The 19,374-nt window shown below is 54.3% G+C and overlaps 5 protein-coding genes across 5 annotated transcripts; 3 read left to right on the top strand and 2 right to left on the bottom strand.

The window, feature by feature from the left end:
* Positions 1 to 4,173: 4,173 nt before the first annotated feature.
* CkaCkLH20_09187 (carbon-nitrogen hydrolase) lies at positions 4,174 to 5,576 on the bottom strand (the record flags this gene model as incomplete). The annotated part of the gene is made up of 8 exons (XM_038891902.1): positions 4,174 to 4,225; positions 4,280 to 4,323; positions 4,398 to 4,716; positions 4,790 to 4,843; positions 4,899 to 4,999; positions 5,055 to 5,248; positions 5,305 to 5,375; positions 5,437 to 5,576. The coding sequence occupies 8 exons, from the start codon at positions 5,574 to 5,576 to the stop codon at positions 4,174 to 4,176; spliced, it is 975 nt and encodes a 324-aa protein (XP_038742835.1).
* A 3,409-nt stretch (positions 5,577 to 8,985) lies between these two features.
* CkaCkLH20_09186 (aspartate kinase) lies at positions 8,986 to 10,992 on the top strand (the record flags this gene model as incomplete). The annotated part of the gene is made up of 3 exons (XM_038891901.1): positions 8,986 to 10,347; positions 10,404 to 10,555; positions 10,665 to 10,992. The coding sequence occupies 3 exons, from the start codon at positions 8,986 to 8,988 to the stop codon at positions 10,990 to 10,992; spliced, it is 1,842 nt and encodes a 613-aa protein (XP_038742834.1).
* A 784-nt stretch (positions 10,993 to 11,776) lies between these two features.
* Positions 11,777 to 13,066, top strand: CkaCkLH20_09185 (glycoside hydrolase; the record flags this gene model as incomplete). The annotated part of the gene is made up of 1 exon (XM_038891900.1): positions 11,777 to 13,066. One exon carries the CDS (start codon positions 11,777 to 11,779, stop codon positions 13,064 to 13,066), a length of 1,290 nt encoding a protein of 429 aa, XP_038742833.1.
* Positions 13,067 to 15,617: 2,551 nt separating this feature from the next.
* Positions 15,618 to 16,680, top strand: CkaCkLH20_09184 (uncharacterized protein; the record flags this gene model as incomplete). The annotated part of the gene is made up of 3 exons (XM_038891899.1): positions 15,618 to 15,866; positions 15,965 to 16,383; positions 16,443 to 16,680. 3 exons carry the CDS (start codon positions 15,618 to 15,620, stop codon positions 16,678 to 16,680), a joined length of 906 nt encoding a protein of 301 aa, XP_038742832.1.
* A 163-nt stretch (positions 16,681 to 16,843) lies between these two features.
* CkaCkLH20_09183 (duf895 domain membrane protein) lies at positions 16,844 to 18,634 on the bottom strand (the record flags this gene model as incomplete). The annotated part of the gene is made up of 5 exons (XM_038891898.1): positions 16,844 to 17,020; positions 17,079 to 17,562; positions 17,667 to 17,820; positions 17,952 to 18,352; positions 18,429 to 18,634. The coding sequence occupies 5 exons, from the start codon at positions 18,632 to 18,634 to the stop codon at positions 16,844 to 16,846; spliced, it is 1,422 nt and encodes a 473-aa protein (XP_038742831.1).
* Between the last annotated feature and the right edge of the window lie 740 nt (positions 18,635 to 19,374).

The following is a 19,374-nucleotide window of genomic DNA, read 5'->3' as shown; positions in this document are numbered from 1 at the left end:
TGCAAGAGCAGGATGGCCACGTCTTGAGATCGCCGCTGTCATTATCGGCCTTGGACTTCAAGTCACAGTGCTTCCCGGAGAATACGGGCATGTCGAAAAAGGCGCAGTACCGGTGGATTTTGATTCGCGCACTGATTGGCATTAGTTGCTGTCGTGATTTTAGAGGTACCGACATACCTGTTCAGCTTGATGCGAGCCATGCACCTCAGCGACCGGGAGAGGATCTCCTCAGTCGGATCCAGCGGTGTCGTCGTTGTGGATTGCAGTATCCACGAATCTGCCATCGTGTTGAGGGGCTCCAGATATTGCTCCATCTCCTTCATCCTCGCGTATATGCGTGTCATGTCGCCACCGCTCTTGACCGTCTTGTTGAGCTCGATGACAAACTGAGTTGCCGAAAGAATAGCTTGTTGAGCCTGGATGTACACGGCAAAAGCCTGAATAACGATGAGCTTTTATCCGCTGAAAGAACGAAGGGGCAACTTACATCAGGGTCTGATTGTATGACGGGGTATTTGGTTGTGTAGCTAGGTGTAAACACCGAAAAGGTAGGCTCCTCCGCGAAATCAGCCATTGCCTCATGAAGGATGACGGGGATGCTCACAGTGTTGCTGACAATGGACCCTTGACAGACACAGATGTACTACCAGCTCGTTAGCGAAGAATTCGACGACACCAAAACGACCAACGCACCGTCATCCACCACACCCTTCGTCTGGCCTCGGCGAAGACATCGTCTTCGGTACAAGCATGGATGCCGAGCGACATGGCGGATACCAAAGCCTGGCCTGCCCTCGCCTGCATCTTCTTCAAGTTGCCCCTCTGCGCGTACTCATAGACGCTGAGGATGTCAAGCGCAATGACGCTCTCCAGCTCGAGCGGTACGCTGGGATGGAATTGCTGCCTCGGGAACTCATCAGGCGACTCATTCAAGGCTTTCGGTGGCTCAATAGATGAATCCGGGATTTCCGACTCGATTTCGATGCTCTCGATAGCGCATTGGGCTAGATACTGGGCGTATCTGCGGCGGAACACGACCGACTCTTTGCTCAGATGGTTGGTGTCGTTTGAACACGGAATCAACGCCAGGATGGCCGAAATAGCCAGGCTAATTGGTGTTGATGGCTGATACTCGTCTTGAAAGCTGTCGGTATCGTTCTGGAAGTGCGGCACAGCCTGATCCATGGGCATGACGCTAGGAGCAGGCAGGATGGGGAAGAACGGGTGAATGAAGATGTAGTATGCATCCAGACTAGGAAATTGTTAGTAGTTGACACGGTCATACGAGCGAAACACTTACATGGCCTCGTCACTTTTGTACGCTCTTGCAACCGGGATCGTTGGCGTCGGGAAGGTGTAGGAAGCCTCGGACGCACTCTCGCCGCTTGTGCTTCCCGGTACGCCAGACATGAACAAGGTGTCGAAGATGAAGTCACTGTCCTGGAAGAAGTCTTGAAGTTGCTTCAAGCCAGCGCCCGGGTCGATATAGTTCTGAAGAGATATAGCTGCAACGACAATCAGGAGTCTGCTCAACGACATTTTCTTTTTCGCAAACATGGTTGACTCACGGTCTTGAGGAGTGGACTCATCCAATGGCATGTCGGCAGAGAAGGCAGGATTCTGCTGAGCCAGCTCATCCATTGCGCGAGGCTTCCGCCTCACGCGGGCGCCTCCTCTCCTGCTCGGCTTGTAGACGCAATCGCGCCCTCTGCTTTTGCACTGCATTACGTCAGCCATGGGGGTTCTTGGTAGATGGACAACGCAGCGTTGTCTCTAGGCGGAAAGATTTGCTTACACTGGCACATGGACTAGCTCCATCGCATCGTGTTCGTGAAGCTCGACTACTGAGGTATGAGCTACATCTTCAATGACAACTTGGAAGAAGGATATAGCGGGCAGCATCAATCATATAGCTGAGTGTGCCATCTAAAAGTCCTCGAATGGTGATGGCAGAGTGCTGGGGTGAAGGAGACGTACCAGGAGAGGCAAGCGATCTTAACAGGAGGGGTAGCAAACTTCTTCTTGGCCGCGGAGGCGGGAACGGGGGCTGCTACGGCTTCGGTCATTGTTGTCATGGCCGAGAGAGTTGATTCAACATGTAAGACGGGCAAGTCAATGAATGAAAATGAGGAATAGGAGGCGTCGGAGAGAAGCAGGCGACCCAAGAATCCTTCCGGACCGGTCGGGGTCTGTCACGGCACGGTCAACGGCGGCGTTCTGGGTGAAAGTCGGGGTGTGCGGGAGTTGACTGGGTCTGGCAGTAGCGGGGACTGGAAACGTAATAAGTTCGTCCTGGACGGAGAGATGGCGAGATCTAATCAGGAACGGCCGAGCCGGAAGGCGAACCTATCAACTGGGGGTATGAAGTCGAAGGGCCGATGAGTTGGTGGTGACTGAGTGTGCCGTTTGTGACTACTGCGTCTGAGAAGGGGCGGCAGCTGTAGGAAGTTCGAAGAGGGGTGTCGTCAGCTGGTGCGGGTGGTGGTATCTTGTTTGCTCTGCTGCTTCCTTTTGGTGTCGGGTTGAATGCTTCAGATCGACTTCGCTTCGGCGGGCGGAGGGGCAAAATGCGGCGGCCCGGCCAGATTTGTAATGGGAGGGCGACGCAGGGCGGCCAGTTGGGAGGCAAGGAAGGGTGGGGAAGGGGGAAAAAACAAACGATGGTTCGATCATGGGCAGGTGCAGTAGGTAGTCACAGTTGGACTTGGGCATTTTGGCATTGTCGTTTGTCGTTGACATTTGGCAATGAGTGGCGGACAGGGCACGAGCCAAGTACCTATGAGAGAGAGAATTTGAGGGGATTTTCCTTCTTCTCTTTTTCATTTTTTTTTATTTTTTATTTTTTCTTCCTCGCATTCTTTTTTCCTCGTTGGTCACGGTCAGAAAAGTCACTCGTCGCTCTCGGGAGTTGCGATGGAGCAGGCACGCCCGGGACGTGGAAAGTTGCTTCCTGCTTCCTGCTCCCCCGGGATTCAAGTGGGGTCTGGTGGGGGCAGAGTCTGGGTTAACCGAGTAAGTTGGCCAATCGCGTGCGTCAATACATCAGTGATCTTCCAATGAGAAAACTTGCGCACAGTGCACGAGGCGGCTGGATCGGTCTTTGACAGGGGTCTCGCACAGCAAACTCTGGTAATTGGCACTGTCCGATTGAGATGCACCGATATGCAAGGTACGTACTCTGTACCCGTCCACGCCTCCTGCCTCTGTCCTCGCCCGTTCCTGCGCTGCGCCTGCCCGTTGGAACTCGTGCCTGCCCGTCGTCGTGTTGCCATTGTGTCACTCACTGTTGCCTTCCACGATTCCATTGTAATTGCCCGTTGCCGTGTCTCACCGGCCTCACCTATCTCTGTCTCACCAGACCCTGCTCTCCGTCAAGCTCACCTTAGACAACTCTTTCCGCCCTTCCCCGGAGAGGCTTTTTCTGTTGCCAGTCAACGTCAGGGCGCAAGAAAAAGCAGGAACACACGTCAGGGGGGCTGGAAAACTCCGTCCAGACGAGCTCGAGCTGCAGAGTCGAAACATCGGAAACCATCGTGGACTCGGTGTACGCATACGCGCCTGCGTACTCGATACTCACAAACACCACGATTCATCTACAAGCGCGTTCATCTGCCACAGCAATGATTACGGATGCTCTGTCAGCAGCAGACTCAGCAAGCACTCGGGCTCGCAATTGAGATTTTCACCATGAACACCAATGTCGCAATCTTCAAGGTTTCCCGTCAAGACTCATATGCTCGTCTTCGAGTGCCATCCCATCTCTCGGCCTGGCCATGAGTCCATGTCTTCAGTTCGTCGACACGGACAGCTCTCTCTAACAGCCCAGTCTATCGGATTGAAACCACACATTCGAGAAGACGCAATACGACCCAGCCAATGTGCGACAACGACGCCGAACGTTTTGCATCACATTCCGTCCGACAACGTTAACACGCATAGACATCGCCCAAAGCTTCTCCAAGTCGGATACGAAGAGCTACTCCGATCCCGTCCAGCACGTACTATGCAGTATCTCGCCCCCGAAGCTCTCGCCCGCCAGACAAGCAATGCAGCCTCCGAGTCAGGTTCCATAAATCTCGACTCTCACAATCCCCGTCTCTCCGCATCACACCCCGGCCCCAATACACACCCCCACGCACCTCGCAGCGCCCGTTTCACCCTCGGAACGTCGCCTCAGCTGCTGAATGCCACGTTGGTGCCGGGCTTGGTGTTGACCGTCAACGAACTAGACCGCCTGTCAGCTCATGATCAACGACCTTTTCGGCCGGGTCGAACTTACAAGATGTCTGGCCGAGAGTAACTGCCGACCGGGTCAAAGTCAAGCTGTCAGGAATTTTAGCTCACGCCATGCGACCGACTGACTAGGAGCAACGTGCTGCCCTGGATGGATGGCATACCCTGGATTCCGTGATATCTGCCATTCTCAAGTCGGCATAGATGATTTCCTCCCTGTCCCACACCGGTTCCGCGAGCATCGTCCCAAGCGGCCCGACGATGCAGGTCCCTCCGTGGTTGACAATGTCATTCGGCTCCCATTGCCCTCCGTCCGGTCTCCGGTCGGGGTGTTCGGCCGTGAATGGTGGGTAGTCGGACGGGAAATCCGATACCTTGACCACGGAGTTGACCGAGACGACGAAGCAACGTCCCTCTTTGGCAATGTGCTGCATCGATGCGATCCAGGTCTGCAAATCATCCGCATGCGGTGCGATGTAAATTCTAAGCAAAGTCAGCCTCGACCTCCAGCACACTGCAGACACCAGAAACATCTGCTTCCGCCGCCGACACTCACTGTATGCCTTGTTGGTACATCGCCATGCGTGCAGCGGGCATGTAATTCTCCCAGCTGTTTCCGTGTAAGCATGTTTGTCTTTCGTTTTGTTTTCGACGCAACCACTGACCAGATCAGACTCCCAACTTTACCAACATCTGTTTGCTTCACCTGCAAGCCATCTCCATAACCCCGGCCCCACACCAGCCGCTCGGCTGCCGTTGGGATCAGCTGCAGCAGTCAGTTCGCCAATTCGTACAACGATGATGCTGAAAGGCTTCAGTACCTTGCGGCGCTTGTACACAATTTGGCCCTCCCGGTCGAGTAGTAGCGCAGTGCAGTAGAGCGTGCCACCCTCTTTCTCGATAATTCCAACTTGCAAAAGCACGCCATGCTTCCGAGCCGTCTCCGACAACACGTCAAACGCGGGCGAGGGGACCTCGACGGCAGAGTCGAAGTACTTGGCGAACCATTCTCGGCCTATTCGGGATTAGCACCTAGACACTAGACGATCAAAGACCGATGGCTGGGATCACCTCGAGGTTCGCGTGCACCAATTGTGCTATCAAATGCGTATCTCCATGGGTATGCAGACAGGAACCCTTCGCTACACCCACGCGTCTTTGTTACCAAAACGAGTTCCGGGGGCAAGAGTGCTGTGTACTTACGGGAACACCACGAGATCGGCGCCAGCCGCTGCGGCTTCCGCCGTCAGATTACCCAGCTTTTCCAGGCTCTTCTCCAGGTCAAAGGAGACCGGAGCAGCCTGAATCGCAGCAACTTTGACAATCGGACGAGTGGGCGTCATTTTCAGTAATGTACGGGGTCGGTTATGGAGCAGTAACCGGAGTACACGGCCAAGAAGGCAAATAATGGCGGCTTTAAAGCTCTTCCACGTGATGAGTCAAGATGACTCCTCAATATGATTGCGCCTTGACCCTCGTCGAGTCACATAATGGCCTTACTATCGTTCGAGATCATTGGAGCCATCTATGGACCCGCGGGATGCACCGGGGCGATGCGATCGCCGGGAGCACACGGTCTGGGGCATCGGGGATGAGCTCAAATCCCGGAATGCCTTCAAACACCGGCGATAACGGAACTCCAACCAGCGCGACTGCTGCAACTCGTTGGTCGGATTATCAGGCGTACATGATGCAGCCCAGTAGGCGATGTTGGTAATCCGAGACAATCGTAACCATGCAGCGCTTGGGGATGCGGGGTTCTCGTGCCTCCTTGGAGTTGCCTTCATAGTTGAGGCTATCCGCTCTTCGTCAAGGCGGCCAACTTATTGGTCAGATGGGATTGTCAGAGGCGTTGTGTAGCTGAGTTTTCATGGTTTAAACAACAACAGAAATCCCAGCGGCCGTCGATGATACTCCAAGTCGAATACTCACGTCATCGTTAACACAGCCAACGCTTCTTACACAGGTCGCGCCAACATCACTTTTCTGATTCAATATTCCACATTTCGGAAGGCTTTATCTAACGGAAAGTCTAATCATGGCTCTTCGTAAGTTGATGCACTCAAATTTGAGTTGATCTAATTTATTGACATACATCACCCAGTCACACACTCAAATCCGGACCCAGACAATTTCTACGCCCGACTTATCCGAGATCAGAAGTTTGCCGTAATCCCGAGACTCGAACTCGACAACGGAGAAACTCTTTCGCAATGCCCTGTGGCGTACAAGACTTGGGGCAAACTGAATGACCAGCGTGATAACGTCTTGGTCATTTGTCATGCTCTGACGGGGAGCAGTGACGTTGGTGACTGGTGGAGTCCACTCATCGGACCGGGAAAGGCTTTCGATCCCCGACACTTCTTCATCTTTTGCGGCAACGTTTTGGGGTCACCGTACGGAAGTGCTTCGCCATTGACAACCAACCCGAACACCGGTCAACGATACGCAAGCGAATTCCCACAGACGACGGTCAGAGACGATGTTCGAGCCCACAAACTTGTCCTTGATGCTCTCGGTGTCAAATCAGTTGCCGCAGTGGTTGGCGGGTCGATGGGAGGCATGACCACACTTGAATGGCCACTTTGCACGCCGCCTGGCTATGTCATGAACATCATCCCAATCGCCACGGCTGCTGATCATTCGGCATGGGGTATTTCTTGGGCCGAGACTCAGAGACAGTGCATCTACTCCGATCCCAAGTTCGATGACGGATATTATCAACCAACCCCCGAAGGCCAACCCTCAGCAGGACTCGCTGCGGCGAGAATGATTGCTATGTTAACCTATCGGTCTTGCGAGAGCTTTGACAAGCGTTTCGGAAGAAAGCCTCCACGAACACAAAGCAAACCCGCAGAACCACCTTTGGACTTGCCGCGGACCGACGTTCCCTCAATCGAGTCGGTAAATCGTGACGCCAGGCGATCTGTAGGCAGAACGAGAGATCCGTCGTTCTCGGCCCAGGGTTACCTACACTACCAAGGGATGAAGTTCATCAGTCGATTCGATGCGAACTGTTATGTACACATCACTAATAAGATGGACAACCACGACGTAGCTTACGGCAGAACGCAAAAGTCTGGCGACGAAGCCCTAATCGAAGTCTTGTCTAGAGTGTCTTCAGGAGCTTTGGTCATTGGCGTCGAAACGGACGCCTTATTTTTGCCAGAGCAACAGGAAAGGCTTGCAGCATGTTTGCCCGGCGCTTCGCTTTCCGTGCTTCAATCATCTGATGGCCACGACGGTTTCCTGCTAGAGTTCGACCAGCTGGACGCCTTGATTCAAGCAAAGTTGAGATCCGACTTGCCGCACTTGTATGCTACGATGCACGACGTGCACGAATCCTCCAAAGCCGACATGTCAGATGCCGGAGAAAGTTTGACAGGGGAAGTTGAAAACTGGTAGATGGATTACAGCCGGCCCCAAATAGAATCGAAAGGATGTACTCGGGTGTTACAAGCAATTATTCCGCGGCTTCACAAAAATATATCATTGATTGAGAATGTGCTTTCTCAAAGCGGCATACGATGCAAACTCTGAACAGTGCCGTTTTTACAATGGTATCGAGCTTCAAATCCCGAGTTCCAGTAGGATGGGATGATCATCCAACCTTATCCAAAAGAAACGCCACCAACAGCCAAGTGCGACAGTTTCCTCGGTCTTGATCACATTATCGGCAGACTCGGTTCGTGTCTCCAACTAACTACGTTGAAGACTTGCTGGCATTAATCCATTTTCCAGTGGTGCAGTATCGGCTAAGACAAAGTTGGCGGCGATATGCTGACTCTTGATCGACTCTTGCTCTACGACCTTTATTTCACGCCACAATTCCTCCGGCTTGGGTATCAATACAATTACATTGCATCAGCCATGACGGCGCTCCGATCAACGCTTCGATCAACCTGGAACACAACATCTGTCTTGTCAATCGTGCAGACACAACTGCGACCAGCCTCGATCTGATAACCCTGGAAGTTCCCCTGCCTCGCAGCGGGATGAACCGAGATCGAGACTAGCTGATTGGGCACCGTTCTAATTATTAGCAGGGTTCGGCGAATTTAGTGACACGCGAGAGATCTCAGCTGCAGCAAATCATCTGGTCAAACATGGCTGACAACACGGACCTGACGGCCGCACCATCCCATGCCAAACCTGATTCCGAACGGCTTCATCTCCACTACACTTCGCACCCGCGTCAGTTTTGATGGAGCCTATTCCAAAATAAGTTGAAGCGGAATGCGAATTGTTTTGCGCAGTCGCCGAACGGCGGAGCGGAGGAGCGGGCCGCTTCTAAATGCCTTTATGTCTTCAAATCCCGAAGGCCGGGGTTTGGCCCACGGCCAACACAGCAGTCACCGGCAACGAACTCCACAGCCCGGAGACGCCATCGCCAATGACAGCTGTCACAGGGCCAAATTTGCAATGGAAATCCCGGAATGCGCGAACTCTTCTGCCGCCGTGGACCGTTTCCCGAGGATGCGCCTTAGTTGAGCCAAACCTCCACGACGCCTTGGACAGGCAGACCTCCAAGTTTCGCTGTCCGCAATGCTCGCCCGGCATCCGAGGAGCTTCTGCTGTTGACACCTTATTGCGGTCGAAGAAGACGATATATGTTGCTCCAGCCAGAGTTGTAGAGGCCGCCGAATACAAACGAAGGCCCACTGCGTCGCTCATCTGACTCTCTCACCCCTTACGGCCGGCCCTCCCGATCAGGATCACCACTGCCGCTGCCCCCCGTCCCCGCTGCACAGCATGGAAGTTGGAAAAGAAAACCGGCCTTGGCTGGTCCAGAAGTACGGCGGTACCAGTCTCGGAAAGTTGCTCGAGTCGATCTGCAGCAAAATCATCCCATCATACATGCAAGAGCACAACCTGGTGGTAGTATGTTCGGCCCTCTCCGGTTCCACAAAGTCGAGTGGTACCACAAGCCTGCTACTGGAGTGCGTGTCTCATGCCGAAGCCGGACTCGCGGCGCAGGGCGAGCTCAACAAAGTCATCGACGCCGTACGGGATACTCACGTCAGGCTTCTCGAGAAGCACCTCGTCAACTCAAATGGCACTCGGAGTGATGCGTGCAGCGACATCTTCGACACCACGAAATCTCTCATCGTCAAGGAGTGTGAAAGTCTGAGAGGGTTTCTGCTCGCCGCGCAGATCATCGGGGAGCTGTCGCCCAGGGCAAGGGATCGGGTCGTCGCCTTGGGGGAGAAGCTGGCTTGCAGAGTTGTCGCGGCGTACCTCAGCAGCAAAGGTGTTCCAGCCGAGCCGGTCATTCTGGAAAATGTCGTTGAGTCGGTATTTGGCGGGAGCATTTTCGAGCAAAGGACCAAACTCGAAAGCCTTGGTCCCAGATTCTATCATCTCATCGGCGATGAGATTACCCGGAGGATACGAGAATGCGGAGACCATATTCCCATCGTGACCGGCTTCTTCGGCATAATGCCTGATTCCTTGCTGAAGAACGTGGGCAGAGGCTATTCGGATCTATGCGCGGCGATGTGCGCGGTCGGGACCAAGGCGGCGGAACTTCAGATTTGGAAGGAGGTTGACGGCATCTTTACCGCAGACCCGAGGAAGGTACCGTCTGCGAGGCTGCTGGCGACGGTTACTGCGGAGGAGGCGACGGAGTTGACCTACTATGGCAGTGAGGTGATCCATCCGCTTACGATGGACCAGATACGCTGCGCCAACATCCCCTTAAGACTGAAAAATGTCTTTAACCCGTCAGGACCCGGCACAATCATCTTCCCTTCCCGGACACCAACACCGCCTCTAACTCCCCCTACCCCGACAGACGAGAAGATCGACGTCAAGGTGCCACTGCCGAGCATTGACTTCATGCTTGGGAATGGGTATCATGGCGATCAGCAGGAGAGGCGGCGGCCTACGGCTGTCACTGTCAAGGACTCCATCCTACTCGTCAACGTCGTTTGCAATAGGAATACGAAATCTCAAGGATTCCTGTCTGGGGTGTTCGATCGGCTTGAGGACGCAGGGATCAAGACTGATCTCGTTACTACGAGCGAGCGCAATGTCAGTCTTGCTTTTCAGCACTCCGACGAGCCATCTTGTCAACATCAGAGGTTGAGGGTTGAACTCGAGAAGTTCGGAAAGGTGAGGTTGCTCTCGGAGATTCTATGGCAGGTGCACCAGCTGACTGGTTACCGTAGGTCGTCATCACAGAAAGCATGTCCATCGTGACCGTCGTGGGTCACAAGATGAGGAATATGGTCGGCATATCGGCCGAGATCATGTCTGCCCTTGCATCCTCCAAGATCAACATCTTCCTCGTCAGCCAAGGCGCGAGCGAGATCAACATCTCGTAAGTCTTCATCCATCCCTACCAACACACGTGTGCTTTCTATCACAGCCGCAGCATGACACAACATCTCTCATCAGCAGCAGCACTAACATGGAAATTAACCCGCCAGCCTCGTCGTCAAAGCAGAGGACGCAGTCCTCGCAATGAACGTGATCCACAGCAAAGTCCTCAAGATCCCCACACACTGGGAACAGGAGAACAACTTCATCAAAGGTGCGCCGGTCGAAGCCCACCGCCAGAGACGCGCCGACGCCGTCGCAGCGTACCAGTCCCCGTACCGCCCGCTTACACCTCCCAGGTCCGTGGCTGTATTGATGCGTCGTCGGCCTGGAGGACGGGCGTTCCGGATCGCGCCGGGGGAGGGCGAGAGCGAGCAGGCTGCGTATCAGTATATCGTGCGCAGGTGGTTGAAGAGGAAGCGGGCGAGTCAGGTCTAGTGCTGGGAGAGGGGAGTGAGCCGCCATGAGGGAGGGATAGGAAGATTTGAGACTAGATGCGTGGGCGACGGTAGTTTTCAAAACGTGGCGAGAGCTTCGAAGTTGAGCGATTTGGAGGGTGCGAGTCGATTAATACCGAGATATCACTGTCTTTTGTAGGCATTCAGATTGCAAGTACAGCATACCTAGAGCAAGCAGCATTGCCTGGCGCAGGTTGGATCATCTGTCATACGGCGCCGGCAGTTCTGCCACTATAATTCAACTCCTTGAAAACGATTCTATTCCTCGTGCGGTGCCGCCTCAGTAACCGCCAACTTGTTCGAGGTTTCTCAGCACGAGATGCTGCGTGGTACCCGAAGTTCTCATCATGTTAGCTCAGCTTCGGTACAACTGAAGGGGTGACAAAAGACCCAGCTTTAGTTGTGAACACAAGAGCATTGTTCATGAAACTCATCGAAACGTTTGTTTGAAAGAGTCGCTGACAATGTCCCACAATTTGTTTGTTTAACCCGCAGTCATGTCAAAGAACACCTGTTGACGGCCGACGCATTGTTTGATACCTCTTTTGCGAATGTCCAGAACTTCTGCATATACAGCGACTACAAATGGCCAGATGGTTCTCCCCGTTTCTCAGTGATTCAGCATCATCGCTCACATTCACACAGCAGCAGGTCTCAGTTTCATTTCTCACTTTCTTCGTATCTATCTCAACCACTCTCACTTATTCTGATCATCTAAGTTGATATACAAAACCCTTACTCCATTGACGCAACACCACCAAAACATGCGCTCCACCCGCACCTCCATCATCGCCGCCGTGCTGGCATCGGCCGCCACAGCCCACGTCGTCCTCGAGAACCCCAAACCCTTCAAATCTGTCGCCGACGGCCCCACCAACCCCGTCTCCTCCACCGGCGCCGACTTCCCCTGCAAGATCCCCGCCGGTGCCGCCTACGCCGTCGACGGCGAGCGCACCGTCTACGCCCTCGGCGAGCCCCAGGTCGCCACCTTCAAGGGCCAGGCCGTCCACGGCGGCGGCAGCTGCCAGTTCGCCCTCAGCGCCGACACCGAGCCGACCAAGGAGTCGTCGTGGATGGTCATCCACTCCGTCGAGGGCGGGTGTCCCGCGCGGAACCAGAGGGGAAACCTCGAGGGGCCGAATTCGGATGAGTATTCCTTCACCATCCCCGAGGGCATCGCGCCGGGGGAGTATACTTTTGCGTGGATCTGGTTGGCGAGGGTCGGTGGACAGCCCGAGTATTACATGAACTGCGCGCCGATCACGGTCGTCCCGGCGAAGAAGAGGAAGCGCGTGGCGTGGGGCGAGCGGAGGATGGCGTCGGCGCTGGCGAGGCGCGCGCGGTTTCCCGAGTTGTTCATGGCGAATATGGGTGAGGTGTCGGGCGGGTGTACCACGGGCGAGGCGCTGAACGCGCAGGTCCCTATTAGGTTCCCGAATCACGGGGATGATGTTATTGATTATGCCGAGGGCGAGGCTAACTTGTTCGAGCAGCCGTGCGACGGGAATCCCCGGGCCGGAGGCGCCGGTGGTGGTGGGGCCGAGAAGCCGGGTAGTAGCTCCGTCGCCGTCCCGAGTTCCGCGGTTGGGAGTCCTAGCTCATCTGTTGCTGGTCCTTCCGAGGGCGGTGCGGACTCGGGCTCTGCGCCGGCGACTACTTCGACCGCCCCAGCTACTACTCCTTCTTCGGTTGTTACTACATCGCCCGTCGCTACTCCGCCCGCTCAACCACCAGCTAGCACCGTCTCTCCTGCCCCAGCGCCTTCTCCCGCTCCGTCCTGCGCTGTTCCTGTCATCTCGACAGTCGAGGTTACCGTCACCGTCACGGCAACGATCACGGCGGAAGTCCCCGCTGCTTCCGGCGTTCCTGCTGCGCCTTCGTCTCCTGCGGCGCCGCCGCCGGCTGGCTGCACCGAGGGCTATCTTACGTGCCTGGCTGACGAGACTCACTTTGCGACTTGTACCGGGGGTCAGTTGACTGGACCGCAGCCGATCGCGCCTGGGTTCAAGTGTCGTGCTGGAGAGGGGGAGGGGTTAGATATTTCGCCGCTTTAGGTGGGCTTCTTAGGGGTTGATTTTGGGGTTCTTCGGGTGAAGCCGAGGAGCTTAGGTGCTATGTACGTGTTCTCTCCATGCTCCTAAAGCAGCCAACTCTACGCTTAAAGTTCATATTGCTTTGGATTTACTTTATAAGTCAAGTAGAGTAATTCTGTTCTTGTGTATAGTACTCGGAATAGTACTAATCTTATTGCTGAATTGGGTTGGAATATTGGTTGCATGGCGCATAAATGCGCTTTGCTTACGTACCTCAGCTCCTAAAGCAGCCCGATTGTCTTTCGGTTTACCGATTAATACCACATGAGTTTGTTATGCCAGCTCATGAACTTGACAAGTCCAGCTGTGACCAATCGTGATCTTAATGTGTCACTGTTCTCGCGAGAGCGAGAGAAGCTGAAGAACAGGCCCTCGTACATGGGCGACTACAGAAAACGCATTTTCTTCTCACGAATTGTTGGCTATTTTGTCCGGTAAAATCGAGACGAGTCAAACCAAAAACGGGCAGAAAAGTGCGGGTTGAAACAAATGTCGATCCAATACTTTGCCGCAAATTGCAGGGCTTAGAATCCATCTGAACCCCACTGAACTCGGCATTCGAGTTCCACGGTATTGACGGGGTCATATTGAAACGGAAAGTGGGCATGCGGACAAGCTGTGAATTTGTCCGTCCGATGTCATTCGATAAAAGCCGAGATTGGGAACGATGGCTTGGAAGGCCAGGAATCCAAAGGACGGTGATGGTCCCTTCATCGCGATCATCAAATGGAGGTAGTTGTCCCATGCAGAGTTGCATACTGTAGTTCTATTCAAAAGAACAATGCCTACCTGGATCAAGCAAAGGATTGGATCGGATAAAGGCCAGAAAGTCTCTTTAAGATCATTGCCTTGGCTCTTTTCTCAATCCGACATTGGACGTGGATCATTTGACTCAGCGGCTTTCATCCCTGCCAAGTCCAATTCATCAATTGCAGTGCGCAAGGGCGTCTCAAGTCAATTGCCAGTCTCCAGAACTGCGCAGCACTCAGAGCCTCAGTTGCGGGCTGAAGGCATCTTTATCTGTTTCCCGCCTAGATGGATTGGCCTCCTCGATTCCCGAGCTAAGGCTGCGCCCTACGACCTAGCGCCTCCGGTCTAGATCCCCTTTTGGTTCGAGGCTCGCCAGAAAGGTGATATCGTCGCCTTCTTAGGGCGTCTCAAGCGAGAATAGAGTTTTGACAAGTAATTAATGAGGGCGGATATTGGAAACGCTGGGGACACGCAAACCCGTAAATTGGGTTCCCGCCGGTTTTGCGGCCGAGCCGGCGGGCGGCGGCGTTGGGCGGCATGCGCCGCTTTCGATCCGCCGTCGTCCATTCCTTGCTCGCACGAGGACCCGGCAGAAGAAGAAAATGTTTCGACAACTCAGTCTCCCTCCCGTCTTGTCTCTCGCAAATTCCCAAGGACGACAAGCAATATGTACCGTGCAGAGATCTACGTGTCAGGGCAATCTAGCCAAGTGTTGGGTTCCCACGTCTCGGAATTGTCAACCGAAACTGAGACAACTGAAGAGTCTGAGGAGAGACAACTTCTAGAAGCCCCCCGCGTTGTCAAGGGATTCCGCGGAAACACGACTTTGAGTTACAAGTTGTCTGAACCCCTAAAATGCGACCCTCCGTCACACGGCGCCGAACTCTGCATGCTTCGAGAGGCCATCACCAGATTGCGCAAGCAATGATTTGCACCAGCAGCGATGATGCTATTTCCTCGTGTGAATCCGGGCCCCGACCAAAGCAAGCGTCTTGGTATCATCTCCCCTTAATATCAGGGGCGGTGCGTTATTGAATCTCTCACCAGACTTCCACGTGGTGCAGGGAACCGGACTCCAGTTGTTGCCGGGCACTCCGGTGTACGGATAAATGCTCGACGTGCTCTTTTTCCCATTGATCAGATAATCTTGCCGCGACTCATACGCTCATCTTCGGAGTCGTCTTGGGGAGAGCGAGGCGGCCACACTCGGCTCCGTGCTCTTTACACCCCCGAATGGGGCAGTGGTTCCGAAACTGAATCAGCGGAAAGTTTCTTTGGATTTCGACATGGAAGAACCCTGCCGCCCATCAGGAGAAATCGACAGCCGTTTTGCCCGTCGCCGCGAACCCAACGGCGCGGTTCAGTGGTGAGTTGGTGACGAGGCGCGCGCAGTTACAGATGCCAAGGAGTGCATGACACGAAAATCCGGTGAACCCCATTCAATCCCAGACAGCAGCAGAAAGCTTCCTGGAGAGTAAGGGGCTGGCCCGGCCGGTCGTGATTGACGACCCGCGGACCGCAGAGACGGCGCGCCGAGATGGAGTAAGGTACGCAGGGCTTAGATCAGATCAGACGATGCTGGTAGTAGTACAAAATGTCAATGGCTGCCCTCATCTGATCCATCTGCTCGGACTCCAAGCTTTCTGTAGATCATATTCGTTCATTCCATTCTTTTTTTTTTTCGTCTCATCTGACGCCTATTTTCCAACCCAACCACACTCTTTTTTAACCAAATTCCGCTCGTAGCCGGTCTAGGACAAAAATGTTCACTTCTACTCTCATTCTCTCGCTCGTTGCCGCCGTCGCGGCCAACTGCAGCTCCAAGAACAACACCGGCGGTGCCGTCCCCGGTGCTAAGGCTCAGTGCACCCTCCAGTTCGATGGCCGCATCCCCAAGGCCTTCACGGCCGCCGACTTCGACGGAAAGACCAGCCCTTTCAACACCGCCAACGTCTTCGGTAAGGGCTTGAAGTTCAGCGAGATCATTCAGCTCCCCGACGCTACGTCCCTGGTACGTGATCATCTCGAACGCCGACCCCCCGAGCCGAAGCGGGGCGGCCTCTCCGGACTCAACCCCGAGCATGGTAGACTAACACGGGATGTTCTTAGTTCGACGTCAACGCTACCAAGCCCTTCGAGGTCACCATCAACGACAAGTCCATCTTCGCTCCCAGCGAGACCAATGTCCAGGTCGGCTTCCGCCGCGTCGAGATGCTGCCCCTCAGCAACGACGGCAAGGACGCTTCCACCCAGGGCATCAAGACCCTCCACTTCAGCTTGATGAAGGACGCCCAGCGCCCCCTCAACCTGTCCCACGAGTACCAGCTCGCCTTCCTCGAGAGCGCCGACTTCAGCACCAACCAGGTCGTCCTCAAGACCGGTACCATCCTCGGCCAGAACACCGCCGACCCCGACACCCTCCAGCTCTTCGGCAACGTCAACTCCAGCCCCGTCCCTGAGCTCTTCAAGACCAAGTTCACCGAGGGCGTCTTCCACAACTTCGCCATCAAGCTTGATTTCACCAAGAAGTATGTTCAACCTTGATTCAATGACTTACATGAGTCGTGTAACTAACCCGCCATACCAGCACTACTGAGGTCTTCTACTCCACCGGCAACTCTGCGCTGAAGTCCCAGGGCAAGCCCGTCACCAACAACATTGCCGGCCAGGGCCAGTACCACTTCGGCATGCTCAAGAAGCCCGTCAACGGCGGCAGCGACATCACCAAGAGCGGCGACCAGCCCTCCAACATCAACGAGGGTATCATCTACGGCGGCATCTTCCAGGAGGACAGCTCCACCGGCTGCATCTCCCTGTCCCCTTAAATGAGTCCACCGGAAGCGATGGATGAACTGAGAGTTATTTCTCTTTATTAACCTTACGGCTGCTGTGAAGTTGACTACGCAACGGCCTAGATATTCGATTCTGAATAAAGAGAAAGATTTTTTAAAAGTTGGAAGATGTCATTGGCGTGCTGAATAAAACTTTTTACGACGAATTGTCTGCTTTCGAGCCCTCTTGTTTTCCGTCGTGATCAGACGTAGAAATTGGTTGTTCCGCCGCATGTGCCCCGACATGATGGATACCAACTTGTCGAACCACAAGATAAGCTGGCACAAGAGCAACACCCCATAGCGCAAAGTTAACACCAAGAGCCGCAGTCAGCTGTCACCGTGCTGTTAGCAATGCCACCTCAACTTGCAAATGCTTGATATCAACTTACCGGCGCACTCGTCGAGCTGATGCCGGAACTAACACACTGCCCAGCACTCTCAAGTGCCCTAGCAGCGCTCGTGTATCTCACGATGTCACTAGGATGACGGGACATCCAGCCGACGAGCCAATACCCAAAGTTGTAAGTCAGCGCGAAGTTGACCTGCCACATGATGTACAGCGCCCACCCGCGGCCGAACCCCGCATCATCCCAGTCGAGAGACGGCCTGTGCCCGGCGTACTCGGCCTGGACGACGGCGCCCCAGACCCAGCAACCGCCGATAAGCGCCATCAGAAACGCATACGAAACCCGTGCGCGCGCGGTCAGCGAGAGACGCTTCCAGTCGAGAAAGGTGCCCAGGGCGGCGGTCGCGGCGATTTGCGCGAGGGCGGAGACCAGAGACGCCAGCGCGCGCGCGCGGATGGAGAAGTACAGCGAGAGGTAGGAGCTGCTGTACGGGAGGAGCCAGTTGACGTAGATGAAGAATGGTGCGCTGTCAGACAGAGTTGTGTGTGTTAGTTGGGATGTCATCACGAAAAAGCACATCATCGTGCACGGTGGTGTGCGAACGAACGCGTAAGGAGTCTAAAGACTTACACTAGGAGGAACTCCCTCCGCAGCATGAGACGTCCCAGCTCTTTGAGTTCAGCCGAGTCAGATATCCGCTCAATGATCTGGACCCGGGTGCCGTTCCGTCGGACGACCTTATCGGGTGGGGAGAGGAGCAGGGCGACAAGGGGCCCGAGACACTCTGTTATTACCAGGTTGGGATCAGCGCCGTCTCAGCTAGTATCCGGCGGGAGTTTAAACGACGAATGAGTGAGTTGGGACGATGTTGAGTTGAGTCGGGGAAACGAACGCGGAGCTCAGGCCATGACTTACGTAGGACAACGAAGACGATGTACGTTCTCCAGTCGAGCTTTCCAGTACGCTGTCCTTGGTAGTTAAAGGCGAGGTTGATGATACCTCCCAGAATACTACCGCTGTTCCGATAACATAGCCAATATGCCAGATACTTTCCCCTGTTCTCCGGCTCCGGGTAACTCAGCATAATGGCGCCTTCAGCAGCCCAGAACAGGCCGGCGGTTATACCACATGCTGCTGATCCAACGTAGATGAACCACTCTGTGCCGTAACGGTTGTTGGTGTAAAGTGCAGCGGAATAAATGACATAGCCAGTGGTCCCGAAAGCAAAAGTAGCCTTCAGTCCGAAGCGGTTGGCGACAATACTTCCAGTAAGACAAGTGATCGTCATCAAAGAGAACAAGACAGCATTGCCAGCCCTATGCTGCAGGTCAGTCATGTGCCGTGCCGGCGTATAGTTGCGATGGCTGCACAAGAAGAGATCGTTCAACTCACATCACGAGATATGGCGACTGTTGGCCGCCGGCCCCGACAGAGTTCATCGCGTTCCATAACCCCGGAGCCGTGAATGCCGCGATTCCTACTATTGTGGCCTGGAAGAATACTCCTCGATACCAGTGGTACTTCGCTGTTGTTGGTTCTCCATTCTCGACAGATCCTGAGGCGTAGCCTGACGCGTCTACGTCACCAACTGAACCCATTGTAGGTGTCGAAACTTTTCAGTCAGAACTCAACGGGGTTGGTCGTCTCTTAGCTCTCCCTCTGCAGCCGGCAGATGCGGGTATTTAAGCGACTCATCGCCCAAGACCAGAGCCTTGGAATCTGTAACGGCACAGGAGACGTTTGGTCAACCGGTTGTCGGACATTCCCCGCGCTCGTATCTACTGGAATAAATATACACACAAGGCCTGCTACCTTTGGTACACAATGTTAGCACTGATTTGAGGGGCTCCACATCTCTTGTGCCGCTCGTTGGCAGCGCTTCCGATCACGACATGCCGATCCGCGATGGCGAAGTCCCAAGCCTGACATTCCATTTGACACGAATCGCAATGGCTACGAAACACTGCAATAATTCATTGATAGATAAGAGTACCCGAGCTGCGCACTCTTCGTAGAATCATGTGTGACGCATTTGATGTCCATTATTGAATATGTCACGAGACTGAAGCTTTTCAAAGGGGCTGACTTGTATTGGAAGGAGACAAGTAAATTTCATCCAAACAGCCTCAAGCAGTTTGAAAGGCATTTTTTTCAGTGTAACTCTCGTATCAGAGCCGGGATATTACCTAGGCCACCGTTGTCGGATATCGCCCGACAACATGCATCTGTAGGATCCGGATCCGCTATCACGCAATGCCTTGAGGTCAAGCCAAGCGAAGCTAACTATGACCGAATTACAAGCCCGATTCTCAAATATTTACCAATGTTAAGACGTTGT

Source organism: Colletotrichum karsti, assembly GCF_011947395.1.
Source record: "Colletotrichum karsti strain CkLH20 chromosome Unknown Scaffold32, whole genome shotgun sequence".
Classification (NCBI taxonomy): Eukaryota; Fungi; Ascomycota; class Sordariomycetes; order Glomerellales; family Glomerellaceae; genus Colletotrichum; species Colletotrichum karsti.
The sequence above is the reverse complement of the archived record's forward strand: the minus strand, read 5'-3'. Positions and strand labels throughout refer to the sequence as shown.